At 46.8% G+C, this 17,638-nt stretch overlaps 1 protein-coding gene across 1 annotated transcript in view; it reads left to right on the top strand.

The window, feature by feature from the left end:
• The window catches only part of LOC138825093 (synaptic vesicle membrane protein VAT-1 homolog-like), a 97,602-nt gene that overhangs the window by 45,928 nt on the left and 34,036 nt on the right, over positions 1-17,638 (top strand). The window contains exons 5-7 of the mRNA XM_070019468.1: positions 6,322-6,425; positions 8,476-8,531; positions 11,367-11,561. Coding sequence (XP_069875569.1) covers positions 6,322-6,425; positions 8,476-8,531; positions 11,367-11,561 — 355 coding nt within the window. The remainder of the gene's footprint in view (positions 1-6,321; positions 6,426-8,475; positions 8,532-11,366; positions 11,562-17,638) is intronic.

The following is a 17,638-nucleotide window of genomic DNA, read 5'->3' as shown; positions in this document are numbered from 1 at the left end:
TCCGGTCAGCACCAGGCTGACCCTTTCTCTTTTCTCAACCAATCATAGCATGTGTTTAAAAGATGGCTAACAGCCAGCGTGCCATTGGCTCACGCCTGTCATCCTCACTACTCAGGGGGCTGAGATCTGAGGATCTGTGTTTTGAAGTCAGCCTGGGTTTGAAAGTCTGTGAGACTCTTATCTCCCAGGAACCACAAAACAGCCAGAAGTGGAGCTGTGGCTCAAGTACTAGAGTGCCAGCCTTGAGCACAAAAGCTCAGGGATAGCTCCCTGAGTTGAAGCCCCAGGACCAGCAAATAAAATATGAGTGAACAAATAAATTAATTAATCAAGGCTAACAGTAGTAATAATGATAAACATCTGTTGTCATCCCCACAGAACCAAGCAATTAAGTAATTAAGTAACTTACAGAGTGAATATGTGGAAGTTTTGTTAGCTATTGCTAGTCTTAACCTCTAGACCTTTCTTTCCCATCCACTTGTGAACAGCTCAAGTTGAATAATCTTCTGTAAGGAAATTCAGGGACCCACCAAGCTCTTGACGAATTCTGGTTCCACCCTTGTCTGGGGTCTTAGGGTCTTTTGCTTGTGGTTGGCTGGAAGGTCAGGAATGGGAGGATTTTATGTGTTAGTCCCAGAATGAATACACACACATTGTGCTCAAATGTGATTGCTTGTGCTCAGGCCCTTGGCCACCTTACTGGAAGCAGTCTTGGGGACAGCTTCATCTTGCTGTGTGCAGATAGCACATGGAGGAGCCTAGGTGTGAACCAGGCATTCTGACTTAGATGCTCACATGCTTACTCTACACAGAGTACTCTTCTGAAGAGTGAAGCACAGGCTGTGGTTGCCACAGGAAGAACAGAGCTAGAAGCAGGGTGCTCTAGGAGGGGTCTTCACTCCAGCTCCTGTGCATGGAGCTTACAATTTAAAAAAAAACCATGTAGTGCAGAGCATGAATTGATTGGCTCTTTTGATGTGTGCTCTGGTGGAGAAATGCATGCTCTCACCAACCAGACGATGCTTTGAGCCTAATGTTGAAGGTTGTGTTTACCCAATGCAAAGAGTACTTTGGACTAAGGAAATGGCGTGTGCCAAGGCTCTGGGGGCCAATTCAGCACTCTGAAAGGAGGTCAGGCAAGCTGGAGGCAGGAAGATGTGAGGAAGAGGGTCAGGATATCAGGAGATGGCTGCTCTTCTGTAAAAGTGATATCTTCCTCCTGCCTCCTCCACTTCCTTTTCCCCTCAGCCCCTGGCCAGCCTTGGCCTGCCTGCTCACCCCTGGATTACCGCTGTCTGGAAAGCAGACAGCAGTGACGTCTGAACCCATGTCCCCTGGTACTTTCCTCAAATGTGACTTCCCATGGCTCCTTGAGGTTTTCAGTAGAGAGGCTAGGAGTCGACTACAAATGACCAGGATGCTGTGAGGATGATTTTAGCATCTACCCAAGAATCCTCCCCTTAGGAAACAGCCCAGATTTAAGCTTAAAGCTGCAGGTACCAAGCTGTCTGTCGCAGAGCCAAGCTCTGTGTCTGTGTCATATTTCTGTGCTATCAGTGCTCAGCATATGTCGACAGTGAATTGCAGCCTGGCCCCTAAGTGGAAGTTCCAGCAGCCAGCAGCCATCACCGACAGAAGAAACTGTGATCAAACACGCTGCCCGCACATGCTAAAGTATTATGCAGCCCCTAAAAATGATCATTAGAAAGACAGTGTGGAAATTTCTTTTAAAAGAATTTACCATAGTAAGGGGGATACAGGCAGAATGCCAGTTTCCATCCCATTGCAATGACAGCTTTGTGCAATTTCTCCGTGCATACGGACATAAAGCCAAAGCAAAATATCCACGGGCTAACATGCAATCAGCATGTTATGCAGAGCAATTTCTGTTTGCCTTTGGATTACAGACATAGCTCCACATACAGCAAACAAGAAGATAATGAAATAAACCTTACTGAGATGAAAACTCTCTTATAAACCAATTGATCCTTAATCATCTTTTGAATGCACACTTGGCTTGGAGCCAAGAGGAACAGAGAAATAATATTTACAACAATGCAGACTTAACCTTTACATCCAGACACTGTCCATCTCTTTGAGAGAAAGCAGATAATGAGGTAACAAGAGAGTTAGCAACATCAAGTCCTGCACACCTGACTACAAATAGGACTTGAGAAATAAGAGATCAGAGAGAAGGTCACAGCAAACAAACCCCTAGGGGGCACTAGAGAGATAAGGAAGGTGTTAAAGCTGGGCAAGGGGAGCTGAGATTGGCAAGGCAGGTAAGATGTTGGCCTCCTCCTTCTTTGTCAAAAACTTGCTGAGACTGTGATATGTGCAACTCACAGTTCTGAGTGAAAAGAAAAAAAATCCTCATTTCACAGAGGCTGAAACTGAGACTTAGGACCCGATTTTACCACCAAGATGAGTTTATGAATTCCCTGCCAATCCCTATTTTGGTTACTTACTGAGCTGCAAGGATACCTCCCATACCTGGATGATGGTGATGTTTTCACAGGGGCAAACCAATGTCACAACTCACTGGATTGCACACTTAACATTTGTGTAGCTTATTGCATCTACAGCTGTGTTTGCAAAGCATGTATTTGAAATTTCAGCTGGTGGTAAGTGGTGCACAGCATGATGTGAGATCTTGGTCATTCATTCATTCATTTATTCAAGTATCATTGATATTTCTTTATTTACCACACAGACGCATCAATAAGCCTGAAACACAGATACCCGTGTTCGGAAATCCAAAGTTGTAGAGACAGCTCAATGAGCAAGATAGTGGGGTTCACCCTCAAGAGGGGGGTACTGGGCACCTGGGGTTCCAGGCAAGCAACATCAAACAGAAGCCCCGATGATACAGGGGAGCCCAATTTTGGGCCTTAAAAATATTGGGGCTTGAACTCAGGGTCTGGATACTGTCCCTTAACTTTTCTATTCAAGACTAGCGTTCTAGCACTTGAACCACAGCTCTGCTTGTGGCTTTTTGCTGGTTAATTGGAGATTAAAATTTTTTTTTATGGGCTTTCCTGCTTGGGTTGGCTTTGAACCATGGTTCTAAGATCTCAGCTTCCTGAGATGAGGAGGTTAGGTTTGCAGGCCTGAGTCACTGGTCCTGTCTTCATTTTACAAAGAAGACGTCCTTTTTTTCAGAGAAGGGAGCCGAGGTGTAGCCTGGTCCTGAGGGTGTCCTGATGAGGAGAGGGCTGGTCTATATCTGGCCTTCTAGAGGCCATTCTATGATTGTAGAAAGCTTAGCAGCAGTGTTAGTCCTCGCTCATTTGTTTATGAAGTAGCGCCCACCCAACCCCCAAGACCTGACAGTACACACTGCAGCCTGGTATGTCCCAATCCTGGAACTGGCAGAGCTGCTCCAGGACGACGGGCATGGGAGGTAATGAAGACGCCCGTGACCCTGAGCTGCTCATGACATCTCCTGTGCCTGTGTCGATAGATATCCCTGGACCCCACCAATCTGTCCAATTACGCTGGACCAGATGCGTTTAGCTAGAAACAGAGCCCCTGACAAGGCTCCTCGAAGTCCTGACCTGGAGTTCAAATTGGATGATGTCAGTAATGGAGTCAGCAATGCCGATCTGAAGCGGAAAGAAAGAAGAGTCTATGACAAAACAAGATAGATCTAACCACAGTGTGCAGGCTGAGTGGGAGAGGAACTCCTCAGTCAGGGGAACCAGCAAATCAGGGCAAAAAAAGGCCAAGCCACTGGGAGTTTGAAAGAGCATGAGACACAGTGACCCATGACACGGCAAGCAAGACTTCTTCATATTGGGATCAGCGGTGGGGTGTCGGAAGTGATGATGATGTCCTTTACATGCCATAAACACAGCAATAGAGCAAGGAAAGGGGGAGATGGGGCGTGGATCTGGGGCACAAGAAGCACTTGCCCGTGGTGTACCAGTTCTGGAAGATGGAGAAGCAGATTAGACACAGCCAGGCTGGTTACCACCAACCCCCTGCAGGGAAACACCCTGCTCTTTGTGGGTGGATTCTACTCACTCAAATGCCCAAATCTCAGACTTAGGTCAAAGGTGAGGCTGATGGTGTGAGCTCCAAAAACCAGGCACCACCTCTACCTCCTTCTCTTCTGTACCCCAAGTGCCTAGAAGATAGTGGGTGCTTACTAAACTACCAGGGGAAATGAACGAGACTCAAGTCACCTAGAGAGACTAGGGAGACAGAGATCTAGAAAAGATTTCCTGGAGTGATGTGGCTGAGTACCCACAGGAGCCATCAGTAGTAAGCATTCAGTAAGAAACCTACTGTGTGTCATTGTCATGAGAATCCTACTATGTGCCAGAGACGAGCAGATATAGGAGACAGGCAAATTCTTAGGTAAATAGGGACACTCGGAAAGAGAAGGGGAGCGAAGGGTCTAAGTGGACTTTACTAAGAGGAATTCACTTCCTGGTAAGGTGGAAGAAGGTCTCTCAGTACGGACTGTTGGGGGATCTCTACTCTAGCACATTCTTCCTTGATCTGTTCAGGTGGGAAGCAAGGGTAGGATTTATCCCACAGCGGCCAGAAGTAGCTGGGCACAAAGGAAGAAGCCACACAAAGATCTTGGGTCAGCAATTCCAAAATATCTCACAGCTGAATTATGCCCGGAGCTGGGGCTATTCATGTTTGCTTTCTAAATCAGCGGAGATTCGTGGCAGCAGGGAAAGCAGACATCCAAACCACGGTGCTTGGGCCTTACCCTCTCTACGTTCTGCATTGACGTCATTGTCAGACACTCCTAGAAATGGGAGGTGAGCCAGGAGGGTGGCTGGTACCTCTACTTGGTCAGCTGGCTCGGCTGGTGATTCTCAGGATTTTTCACCATGGGTGTAGTGGCTGATGGACTGGAACCGGGTGCTGTTGAGGTGTAAACTCAGGTCTTTGTACTTGTTAGCCTGCTGCTCTACCACTTCAGCTGGGCCACCATCTAGCCGTGTTCTTTACTGCCCATTTTTGAGATGGGATCTTGCTCCCAGATCTTGATATACACTGTGGTGCCTGAATTTCACTGGGGTAAAGATGAGGCTACAAAAATGAAGATTTTTGCTAAGACAAGATTATCTCACACCTGGACAGAACTGGGAAATGCTACTCCTGTCTGAGCACAACAAGGCCAGCCTGTTTAACAGGGAATCTCCATGGGCTGAGTTCCTTCCTTCCCATCTCCCATTCTTCAGTCCCTCCACGATATCGTCTAGAAGCAGCAAATGTCTGTCAAGTGGATTGAGGGAGACCATCAATGGGTAGATAAATGAATAGGATGATGATTGTTCAGTCTCTCCAGTGGAGTACAAAAGTGGATTCTCTCTATGACACTCTTCCATCACTGAAGGAAGTGCCTCTCTCTTTACTCCTTCACCGTAACATTCAGTTTAGTTTGTCCCAAGAGGTTGTACAAAGAGAAGTCTGAACGTTAGATCTCTCTGGGCCTGCCCCACTGGGCTAGCAGCCAGTAAAAAGCAGGAAATGCTGAGTTCTCTTCTCCTTCACCACCAATGAGTCATTTTCAGCACTTTGGACAGAGCCTGAACCATCTCTTAGCTCTGCCTTTAGCTGTTAACTAATGTGCTGAATGACTGCTGTGCCAAGCCTGGGACCAATTTTTGTTTGTTGCTTCATTTCATTCTTACCACAAACCAAGGAACCACTTTGACAAGGAAGGAGTTAGAGCTCAGAGAAGTTGAGTGAGGCAGAGATATAGAAACTCAGGCCCTCTGAGTTCAATGCCTGAGTTCATTCTCCCCAAGCTCCTCCTCAGTACTTGCTGTCAGACAAAGGCTTGGCTGTCCCTGGCCTTGTGACATCCTTATATAACCAGTTCCTGGCTCAGGAGGATATTTTGACTTTATGTTGGCCTGGGAGTAGTAGGCACTCAGTGGAAACTGTGCTTCTATTTTTGAACTTGGGTCTCTCACCCCAATCCCACCCGGTAGGCTAGTAATACACAGTGTGATTTTTCTCCCATGCTGCTGTGCAGCCTCGGCCAATCACAGCTTTCCACTTAAGAAATCAGGAGCTAATGGCTGCAGTGCACCGTGCTGCTGACCTGTGGCGAGGTGGGGTCCGAGAACTATTTTCCGTTTGCCATGGGCTTCTCGGGATGGACCCACATAGTAAGGCAAGGCAAGGGGTGTGTGTAGCTGGACTCCAGAGATAAACCTCCCTCCAAGGCCTCTCCAGGAGCTCTACCATTCCTATTCTGCAAGTCAAGTGATGGGACACAGGGAAGGAAAGGGCTGTACTCCTTGGTTTCTGACGTCTGACAGCATTTTGCTTTGTCTTCCCTCCATTCAGGATCTCTGCTGAGGGCGTGGACGTCGTGTTGGACTGCCTGTGTGGGGACAACACTGGCAAGGGTCTCAGTCTTCTGAAACCCCTGGGGACCTACATTTTATACGGTGAGTGTGCACAGAGGGGCAGGGTGAGTCACAGGAGGCACTTGGCTCCAAAACCAGAAATGGTTGGGGGTGTAGGACTAGAAACCGATCATTTTAGTCTGTGTTTGCGTGAAGGCAGGGCCACACCAGTGTGGTCAATGAGAATGAGTAGAACCGTTAAGGGACTTGAAAAATACTAATGGCTTTGAAGGAAGCCATTAGATGGGGGCCAGTGAATGGGATACAAGAGGTGGTGAAGTTGCAGAACACAGACACCACCCACCCCTTTTCTCTAATCTACTCCTGAATATCCCAAGGAATAGGTGAGCCCTGGATTAGCAGTCTATTTCTATTTCTGCACACATGTCTATTCCTGTCTCTGCTCACCTGTCTGTCTCACATGCTTCTATTCACTTGAGTGTGCAAAAGAGTTATGAAGACAAGTAGGAGTAATTTTCCAAGCAAACCCAAGACTGGAAACCTTCCTTTTCCTCTTCTCTTCCTTGTCCACCATCCTAGGCAGGCAGCTCATTTGCATATCAGCCTGTACAATGTCAGAAAAGACACAGATAAGCCACGGTCATATTCTACAGTGAAATGATACTGGAGCGATCTGCTATTTGAAATTCTTGGCACCTTACTGCCCCACAGGCACAATGGAAATTGAGCCTTAACTCTGAGTAACTGAGAAAGAAAATCCTTCTGCTATTAGCTGTAGAGCTTATAAAAGACATATTTGATGTCTATAAATATGATTTTTTTGTCATGATCAAATCACTGTAACAAAAAAAGTTGAGCTTACCACACTTGGGAACCATTTCATTGCTGGGAGTGTTCTGATTGCTTCTGTCCTGACCGTGTGCTTTTCCTGGAGACTGGACACATTAATTATTGAAAAGAGAACCTAAGAAGTCAGTGGACATTGTTCGGATGTCGGATATGACTAACAAAATGTGGATGGACCATCGATTCGTCCTTACTGACCAATTACCGGGATTTCTATTTTTTCCCCCCACGACGTCATTTGGGTGCACTTTCAACTTGCTTATGTCACCATTATCTAATTCACTGCATTGATTACTTGGTGACTCAGGAATAGAAGCCAATGCTGGCATGCTAATGATTGTCATTTGCCAAATCAGAACAGTGATTAACTAATTGGTGACAACTTACGCAGTCCACACAGTCATATATAAAACACGTGTTTTCTTTTGTGGTTTTTGTTGTTCATGAAATAACTATTCTCTGAGAAGAATTTACTCCCGACTCTTTCGGGGGCAAATTGTGACAGTCATTAGAAAGTCACTGGTGAATCATCAGCATTGTTTTTCCCCGTGTTGCTAAAGCTTTCTTCATCCCCACACCTACCATAGAAAACTCACAAAGGCATCTTTTCTCTCTGTGCATCTTAGAGACTCTTTCCCAACTCCAGCTCTATCTCCATCTGCACATTGTTTATTCCAGCTGATGAAACCCAGTTTCTCATACCCTTTGTCTCGAGTGGTTTTTTTTTTTCTTTCCGCCCAGGATCTTTGGACCTGACTCAGTGGTCACGCCATTTCTTTGGCTTCTGAATGTATTTTTTTGCCTCATCTACCTTATTCTGAGCCTCATCTTTCCGTTCATCGATATTGCCCTCCTCAGTTTCCCTGCCCGCTTCCACGAATGAAACTCTTGCTTACCCAGCAATCTAATTCAGATCCTCAAAGTAGCTTCCTATGCAACTTCAATACTCAAGGCACAGAGAACAGACCCAAGAAGACATTTCAGCAAATAGTCATTATATTAAAATGTTGACCTAAATCACTTTTTGTCACACCTGGTTTTCTAAAATAATTGTAGTGTCACCATGAGAAATGTCACTTCCCCTTTGGCTCAGGGACACCTTAGCATTATAATCAACTTCTGATCCCCTATTTCTAAGTCCCTCCTTTTCCCAAGGCTGAATTAAACTTGTTTTTAAGCTTCTACCAATTCTGCACCAAACAACTGTCATCATCCCATGCGTGATAATGAGAAGATACTGAGTTTTCATTAGCAATTGCTTGATCTGGGAATCTTTCCTTGGCAGGCTCATCCAACATGGTAACTGGAGAGACCAAGAGTTTCTTCAGCTTTGCAAAATCAGTAAGTACCATGGGATCTGCATGTTGTCAGTTCCATCTAAAGATGGGTCAGTTGTCTGTCATTTGCATCATCCATTGTCAGTACAGCCTGCATCCCTGCCCAGCTCCATGTGCATGGCAGGAACAGCATTTGGACATTGCTGCCTAAAAGAAGCACAGATGTGGGGCTGTCCAGGAAGATGAAAAAAGAAAAACGTGTATCATTATTTCAGCAGGCCTTGTTTGCATGTAGGCATTTCTCTCAACAGTCAAAAAATGAGTTAGCATCAGCTGGGTGCCGGTATCTCATGCCTGTAATTCTGGCCACTCAGAAAGCTGAGATCTGGGGATCCTGGTTCAAAGCCAGGCCAGGCAGGAAAGTCCATGAGACTCTTATCTCCAAATAAACACCAAAAAGCTGGAAGTAGAGCTGTGTTTCATGTGGTAGAGTATCATCCTTAAGCAAAACAAGCTAAGGGACAGCACTTAGGCCCTGAGTTCCCACACTAGTATTGGCACAAATACACACACACACACACACACACACACACACACACACACACACACACACACACACACACACACACACACACACACACGCGCACACACACACACACACACACACACACACACACACAGAATTAGCATCAATGCATTTGCTCCAAAAAGTGGCCAGCCTTTCCCTTTGGCTATTTTCTAGCCAGATCTCTGGAGGCACCTGAGATTTCTCTGTGTCCCCATCCTTACGAGTTAGAAATAGAGGTGGAGTTCCCTCAGCTTTAACAAACTGGGTATGCGATTACTTTGCCTGCCATTGAGAAGACTTACCTCTGGGCATTCCTCCCACTATGCATGTACACAGCTTCCCATCTAGAGCTATCCATGCTAGAATTAAACTAGCTTGGGGGGCTGGAAGGTGGCTCAGTGGTAGAGCTCTTGCCTTGCATGCATGAGGCCCTGGGTTCGATTCCTCAGCATCACATAAGCAGAAAAAAAAAAGCTGGAAGTGACACTGTGGCCCAGGTGGTAGAGCACTAACCTTGAAGTAAAGAGCTGTGGGACAGCGCCCAGGCCCAGAGTTCAAGCCCCATGACCGGGCTCCCCCCAAAAAACTCGCTTGGGCTCTCCTCTGTCTCTGCCCCCCCCACCTTCCACACAGGAGATGCTGCTTCTTTAGTCTCCTGTGCAGCCCATGCTATGTTGATAGATCTGTCACTCCCATCAGTGTTTATCATACAGACCCTCTATGAGCACCTACTATGTGTGGCTCTGTGCCTTGCATCATGGTATCATGGCGACTGTAGCTGGTCCATTTGGAGCTCTTGTAGCTCTAATAGTCTAATGAGGGAGAGAACCCCAACGTTAGAAATCCATATTACATCGAATCTCAGACAAGGGTAGAAACAGGATGGTAAAAATAGCAGGATGGGTGGAACCTTTTTGATAGGGCAGGCAGGGAGAGCTGGCCATTCTCTGGGTGGTTCTGTGGGGTTTTCCTAGGCTCCTTCTAAGTGACAACACTCACCGCTGGAATCGTCAACCCCAAGTCCCCGACTCTGGAATTTTTATGTGGGCTTGGAAACCTGATGGAAGGGTCATTGGGCTGACAGGCTGTGCAAGAGCAAGAGTGGAAGCTCTTGCAGGCCGCTGTCGGCAGCCTGGGCTGGAGACAGGCTCCCTGCCGCTCAGCCGTGTGGGTGACGGGGCTGCAGTGGCATGCGATGCTGACAGGCAGCTGTGGGGAGCCGCGCTGGTTCCGAATGACAGACCGCTGTAAGGAGGTTTTCCCTTCACGCACCATCTCAACATGCCATGCTCACAAAGTCGTGGCAGTGGGCCGGGGCTCTCTGAAGGTATTTATAAAGGATAGCCAGGGTGAAGAGACAGAGGCTTCGGCTCAAGCAAGGGTACCATTACACCTTGTCGCTGGAGGTCATTCCAGCTCAGAGATCACTCCTTAATTGGCTACAAGTGAATCAGAAGAGAAGGCAGAGAAGAGGAGTGATGACTTTGCTGTGAAAAGTTCCAGAAGAACAAGACTTTTATGTCCATTTGACAAAGGCATGTTTGGAACCAGAGAGAGATTTCTCACTCAGCTGTCTTAGATTATCCTCCATCTTAGAACTGTCACCGAGCTGGCATTTCATTATCAGACATGTCAGCCCATCACAGTGATGATGGTCTCAGGTGAAGCTAATACCCACGGAGCAGTCTCACTCCAAATTAGAGCACTTAGGCACTAAGTCACATGTGGTCCTTCCAAATTAAGATAATACAAGTGTTTATAGCGTGCCCAGTACTCATCAGACACCATGTGCACCTTACATACGTTAACTCACTCATTATATCATTAAGTGCCTTTCAGCACGATAGCTTCTGTGTGTGTGTGTGCATGAATACATGTGCTTGTGTACACTTGTGTCAGTGCCTAGGTACTGTCCCTGAGCTTTTTCACTCAAGGCTGACACTCTACCACTTGAGCCACACCTCCACTTTTTGCTGGGTTTATTGACAATAAAAGTCTGATGGACTTTCCTGCCTAGGCTGGCTTTGAACGGCAACACTCTGATCTTAGCCTCCTGATGGCTAGGCTTTTACAAGCATGAGCCACCGGCTCCTGGCTCTAGAATTCTCTCAGCTACAGCTGAACAGTGATGGTAATAGGAATTCTACAAACATTCACTGAGGAGCTGTGGATTTAGTGCAAATCACTTCCTTATTCATTCCTCCCTGTGCTTTGTGATGAGATGCTGGAGACCAAATAGTTGGCTTCTGTAGAGCTGATCCAACCTAGCTGCCACCACCCCCGTCTTTGCCCTGGGTGGAGTCTTTGTAACAAGGCAACTCTCTCTTCCAGTGGTGGCAGGTGGAGAAGGTGAACCCCATTAAGCTGTATGAAGAGAATAAAGTCATCGCGGGCTTCTCCCTTTTAAACCTGCTCTTCAAACAGGGCCGAGCCGGCCTCATTCGAGGAGTGGTGGACAAACTCCTGGGACTCTACAACCAGAAGAAGATCAAGCCCATGATGGACTCGTTATGGGCCCTGGAGGAGGTAAGAGCGAGGCTATCCCTCCGCAAATACCTCCTCTCTCCCATCCGGGGAGTCACGTGCGAGCTTTACTAAATGGTTTTTCTCTTGGTTTGTGGGTTTGCAATGAGTGTCCTAAAAATTGTCGCCTCAGACTCTGTGGAGCTGTGGATGGAACAATCACCTTCATGGAGTTCAGGGCTATTCTCAAACCATGTACATTGCCAGTGTTGGTGCTATGAGCCCTGTACACGCATGATGCCTGTAGTCACCTCAGGGGCCTATGAGAGACTGAGGATGTCAGGGTGGACGAGAGCTGAGAGGTGGACATGATGGGCATGCTGAGCCCTTGGCAGGTGTTGTCCACCATCTTGTTGAGCATGGTAATTCTTGCTGAAGTGTTGGGTCTGGTGTTGGATTGAGTCTCTGTTCATGGATCTGCCGGAAGTCCTAGGATTGGGAGAAAACTGAGAACCCCAGAATCACCTTTAAAGGTGCTAGATCATGAGTTGTTTGGGACGTGGGATTGGGGGCAGGGTTGAGAAAACCGTTTGGACAAAGGGAGGGCGGAGGCTGGGGTGGCCTCTTGTCAGCCTGGATGGAGGATGCATCTGCAGCTCTGAGGGACAGACATCTCGCTAAGAAGTCTTCCTAGGTCAGGAAGTTCCCAGGAAATACTTTCAATATTTCAACACATGCGATGTGTTTGGGCTCATCTGTTTTTGCCTCTTCATGGGTGAGGTGCTTTTTGGCACATGTGTTTTCTGGACTTCAGGGCATCACAAGTATCTTTAAAAACTGCAGCGAATACTAGCTTCTGTGAGACAGACTAGGGTGTGCTTCCAGAGGGAGCTTTTGCTGTATGCCTGATGGACTAAGCTGGCCCAAACTGAATGGCTTCTCTGAATACCCCCAAACGTCTTTTTACCTAAATATAAATTCCCCCATAGAAGTCTACTGTTTTTCATAATCAAATACAGTCAGCCCTGGATTTGTGGGCTCAAAGTATACCTCTCTTTGTCTGTCTAATATTGCAGCATTAAAAGAAAAAAAGACACACACACATACAGATTGTGATAAAATAAATATATACAGCCAGCATTGGTGGTTCATACTCAAGGAGGCTGAGATCTGAGGATTCGAGTTCAAAGCCAGGACAGGAAGACTCTATTTCCAACTAATCATCAAAAAAAGCCAGAAGTGAAGTTGTGGCTCAAAGTGGTAGAAGGCTAGCCTTGAGCACAAAAGCTCAGGGATAGAGCCCAGATCCTGAGTTCAAGCCCCAGGACCAGCAGAAATAAATAACTAATAAATAAATGTATGTTCAGCCAGGTACCAGTGGCTCACACTTATAGTCCTAGCTAGAAAGGAGGGTGAGATCTGAGGACCATGGCTCAAAGTTAGCCCAAGCAGACAACTGTATAAGACTCTTATCTCCAACTAACCAGACTTGAGGTGTGGCTCAGCTTAGGTAGAGTGCCAGTGGTGAGCTTACAAAAGAAAAGCCAATAGAACAAGGCTCTGAGTTTGAAGCCTGCTACCAACTCCAAAATGAATAAAATAGAAAATAAATACGTGCTCATTACAGGAAATTCCTAAACTAATGAAGAACTTAAGGGGAAATAAACGCATGACCACGTCCCAGAGAAAGCTAATGGAGTTAACATTTCTCCTTGTTTCCTGCCAGTCCTTTTTTTTCCTATTGACAGTGCTCCCTATGATTCTATTGCTTTTTTTCTGTGATTCTGTTTCTTGTTCAATTAAATTAGGCAATAATATATGCTTTCCGCTGTAATTGCCAAGATGAAAATCTTTTTAATTTAATGAGTCAGACATCCATATGTTATTCGCAGTGGCATCTCAGTAGGCTAGAATGGGGTGGAGCTGGGCTATATGGAGTTCTCATTGGCCAATGGGGAGAGGAAGCTGGGAATCATCTCTTTAAGATTAACTCATTTGTGAGGAAGAGAAGGAACTTATGCTTAAATGCCGTGTCCTGAGGCACCCCAACAAATTTAGTAGCATTTAAGTGAGGACTGAAATTTGAATCTACCGTATGTGTGTGTGCTTACATTCTATATGTGTATCTGTACTTTATATGTTTAAAAAAATAGATTACTTTTCCTTCACCACTGTACTCTCTTGAGCTTTTTTCTGCTCTGGGGCAGAGAATGCTCCTTGAGAATTCCTGCTGGAGTGACTCTAAAGAAGGTAGGCGTGGCTGAGTGCTGTGGCTCACACCTGTAGTCGCAGCTGCTTGGGATGTAGAGAGAGTAGAATCACAGCTCAAGGCTAGCCCTGGCAAAAAGTCAACAAGATCTTAATCTTGAAGAACCAGCTGGCTGTGGTGATACATGCCTGTAATCCCAGCTACGTGGACGGTATAGCTAGGAATATGATAACTGAGGCTGACTCTGGGCCAAACACAGACCCCCACCTGAAAAGTAACAAAAGCACAAAGGGCTATGGGCATGGTTCAAGTGGTAAAGCACCTGACTGGCCAGCACCGAGGCCCTATTACCACTGAAACAGAGAAGAAGAAAGAGGAAGAGGAAGCCTTTTTGGAGTAAGGTCCTTTGAGTGGGGATATGCAGGAGCCAGAAAAGCGGAAGTCGGGGCATTTCAGGCAGGAAGACTCTCAAGAGGCAAAGGGAGGGAAATAGAGCCATCTCAGTGACTTTGGGGTGTTCTCCAACTACCTCCAGAGGCTTCTTAAAGGCCAAGGGCATTATCTACCAGGAAAGAGGCGGGGCTAGGCCGGGTCCTGGCTGCTTGTGGAGCCTGGCATTCAAGAGACCTCAGCCAGCTAAGGAATGGGAACAGCAGTGCAGACGGGAACTTCCCGGTGGGCAGCTCTGCTCTCCACGTCGGTGTGAAGAAGGCAGCAGAGGACTCGCCCTCACTGCTCAGGGCTGGCCACAGACTCAGTTGACCAAGGGTATTGAGCAAGAGGAGCCAGGCAGCACGCCGCAGCAGCAAGCAAGCTTTCACTGTCCTGAGGCACAGGATTCTGGGACCTGGTCTCCAGTGCACAGGCTTCCCTCCATCTCCACACAGTGCTGCACTGTACTCTCTTGAGCTTTTTTGCTCCTGGCTGGTGCTCTATCCCTTAAGCCATGTCTCCACTTCCAGCTTTTGATGGTTAATCAGAGGTAAGTCTCATGGACTTCCGAATGCCCAGGCTGGCTTCAGACTGTGATCTTTAGATCTCAGCTTCCTGAGTAACTAGGAGTACAGGTGTGAGCCAGGGGCACCCAGCTTTGGTCTGGATAATTATTGGCTGGGAGTGAGGTGCATTGTGGGAGAGCCTGTACCATCTTTGACCTCTGCTCACTAGAGGCCATAGCACCCGCCTACTACCAGCAGTGGCAGTAAACACGATGTCTCGTGGGTGGACAAGCCCAGTCCACTAGCTGAGGAGCTACTGAGATGAGTTTCAAGAAGCCAAGCTAGTTAACGCAGTCCCCGGCAAAACAGAGGAGTAATGATTCCTTCGTCAGGTGGATCTTCTTTGGAAGGGAGGCAGCCGGTTACTGCTTGTTTGCCAACATAAGCATCCACAAGCACTTTCTGAGGGCCCTTTCCTGTGGTATTTACAGACATCTGTTTAGAGCTGCAGTTGGGCCAAATGGGGCTATTCATCAAACCCACGCAGCTCTCCTGGCACCAGGAGAGGATAGCAAGCTTATTACTTGGGAGCCTCTGAAGGAGGATTGTAACGATTTCCCCTCCAGTAAATGATTGCACAGAACTGCTTCTCTGACCAGGTCTATAACTCCATTGATGGAACAGGTAATCCACGAGGACTCAAGGAAAATATTCTGAAGCTCTTAGAGCCCTCCAACAAGAAGATTTAATAATATCAGGGACTATTAAGGTTTCCTTTTTGCCATCTGTCTTTGACTTTACTGTAAATTTAATACGCCAAGCAAAGCAGGGGTATCATGGCCTCAGGACTGCATCCAGATACAAGCGTGCAGCTGTGCATTAATCTGAGGGAAAGGTGGAGTGCACACACAGTACAGAGCGGGGAAAGGGACAAAATAACACCTGTCTCTGTCAACTATAACTGGAGCACCTACTATGTGGTGGAGCACCTACTATGTGGTGGAACACCTACAATGTGGCAGAGAACATACTGTGTGCTAATACTGTGTTGAAATTCCAAGTCTGTAGAAGGCGTAGACATGTTTCCTGCCCTTGAGTTTATGGTTTAGCTTTGTTTTTGCAGTCCTTGGGGGAGGGGCTTGGTTCAAGCCCCACACAGGCACTCTACCACTTGAGCCACACCCCAGCTCTGTGATTTAGTTTTTGAGAGCAAGCTAAAACTTATGAAATAATGAGAGAAGTACTTGCTAACCAACTGTGGTGTATCGGTTCCAACTGTAACTGGATTGGAAAGCCAGAGAGAACACGATGAAGCTGGAATGAAGATTCAGCGATGGTTTCCAGAATGAATTGGAAAGGCTGAAATTATTGGGATGATGTAGTTCTCAAAAAGCTGCTGTAAGAAAGGGATGGAGTGAACAAAGTCACAGAAGAGGAGGTGCTGCCGAAGGACTTGGAGTTCACATCTGGTTGAGGACGCCATTCCCCTCCTCAGTTTCCCAAGGTCACCTTGGCCCCCAGTATAGACACTGCAAAGATGTACACAAGCCATCACTACCTACTGGTGATTACAACCACTCTCGCTCATTTGCCACTCAGTGGTACCAAGGGGATGCACGTTCTGGTTGATAATTTTTAAGATCTCTTACTAAAGATATATGTGGTATTTTATATTATTATTTCCATGAAGGTTTATGACTTCACTGTCCAATAGGAGACTATTAGACTATTAATCACATGTGGCTGTTGAAATTTCAGTGAGTTAAAGTTGGTCACATTAGAAATATGACCCTTGCCACATTCCATGTGCTAAGAAGCCACCTCTGGCATAGTGACTGTCCCCTCCACAGGGCAGAGATAGAATGTTGTGGTCATTGCAGAAAGTTCCAGTCTGTGAGATGAGCTCATCCTTCTTTCTGAAGGTAGGAAGAATCCGTCCCTGCTAGCATTCTGTCACGGATGACTTTGAGTCAATTATGTTAATTATGCCTTTCTCTGGTGTATCTCCCTTTGCCTTGGTGCAGTGAAGGTCATTGCCCAGATGCATTCATGTCTTCGATGCAAATGTCCCTAATCTCTATCTTTTGCCTGCCTTTTTTTAAAGCTCCATGATGTGGGTTGTCGTTTGATCACACACACGCGTGTGTGAGTGAGCGCGCGCGCACACACACACACACACAACTTGAAAACACCACAAACTCCAGACACCATGTGCCTTACAAGAAGAAAGAAAGGAGAAGAATGGCCGCTAAGTTTGGAGGGTCTCTCTTCTGGGATGGGACAAGAGGGTGCAGGAAGATCATTGTGGAACACCAGCCTCCAGGAGACAAGGCTGTCCCAGAGAGAGGCAACAGCCAGTTCTAAAGTAGCTGCAGGCTTCAATTTCCACACCAAACCTAGAAGTTAAGAGAGAGTGAAGCCACGGCCTCTGAAACAGATGCCTGGACTCAAACTCGGAGAGAAAGACGGGTAGCCATTAACTCAGTTGCGGTGGATGGCAGTGAGCTTGTGTAGACCTTCTCTATAGGAGGAGCTCTATCAACACAGCAGTCCGTAAGGCCTGTCTCTGGGTGCCTCAACCCAAGTACCAGGAGGACAGCCAAGAGAGCACTGAACAACTATCCCTACTACAAACATCTCGAGGGAATTCATGCTATGCCCAGCATTATTCTAAGTACTTCATGCGTTAACCCAAAGACCTGGATATTACTCTTCTCATCTTACAGATGACACAAATAAGGCTTTGGGGAGGTTTGAAATTCTCAACAATCTCTCCCCTCCTGGCCCCAGCTTATAATCGCATTGGGTGGACGTTTGAACGCCAGGGAAGTCTAATGGAATAGAATTCATTAAAAAGAAAAAAATAGTGGCAAATAAACAGCTCACTGCACAAAAGGATGAGCTCCATAATTCTATGCGCAAACACTGCCTGGTGCGTTTCTGTGTGCCGCTTGCTTCGCCAAGCCCTGCACCTCAAATTAACTCATTTCATC

Source organism: Dipodomys merriami, unplaced genomic scaffold (genome assembly GCF_024711535.1).
Source record: "Dipodomys merriami isolate MVZ:Mamm:240054 unplaced genomic scaffold, mDipMer1.0.p SCAF_134, whole genome shotgun sequence".
Taxonomy (NCBI): Eukaryota; Metazoa; Chordata; class Mammalia; order Rodentia; family Heteromyidae; genus Dipodomys; species Dipodomys merriami.
This window is presented reverse-complemented; position numbering and strand designations above follow the sequence as displayed.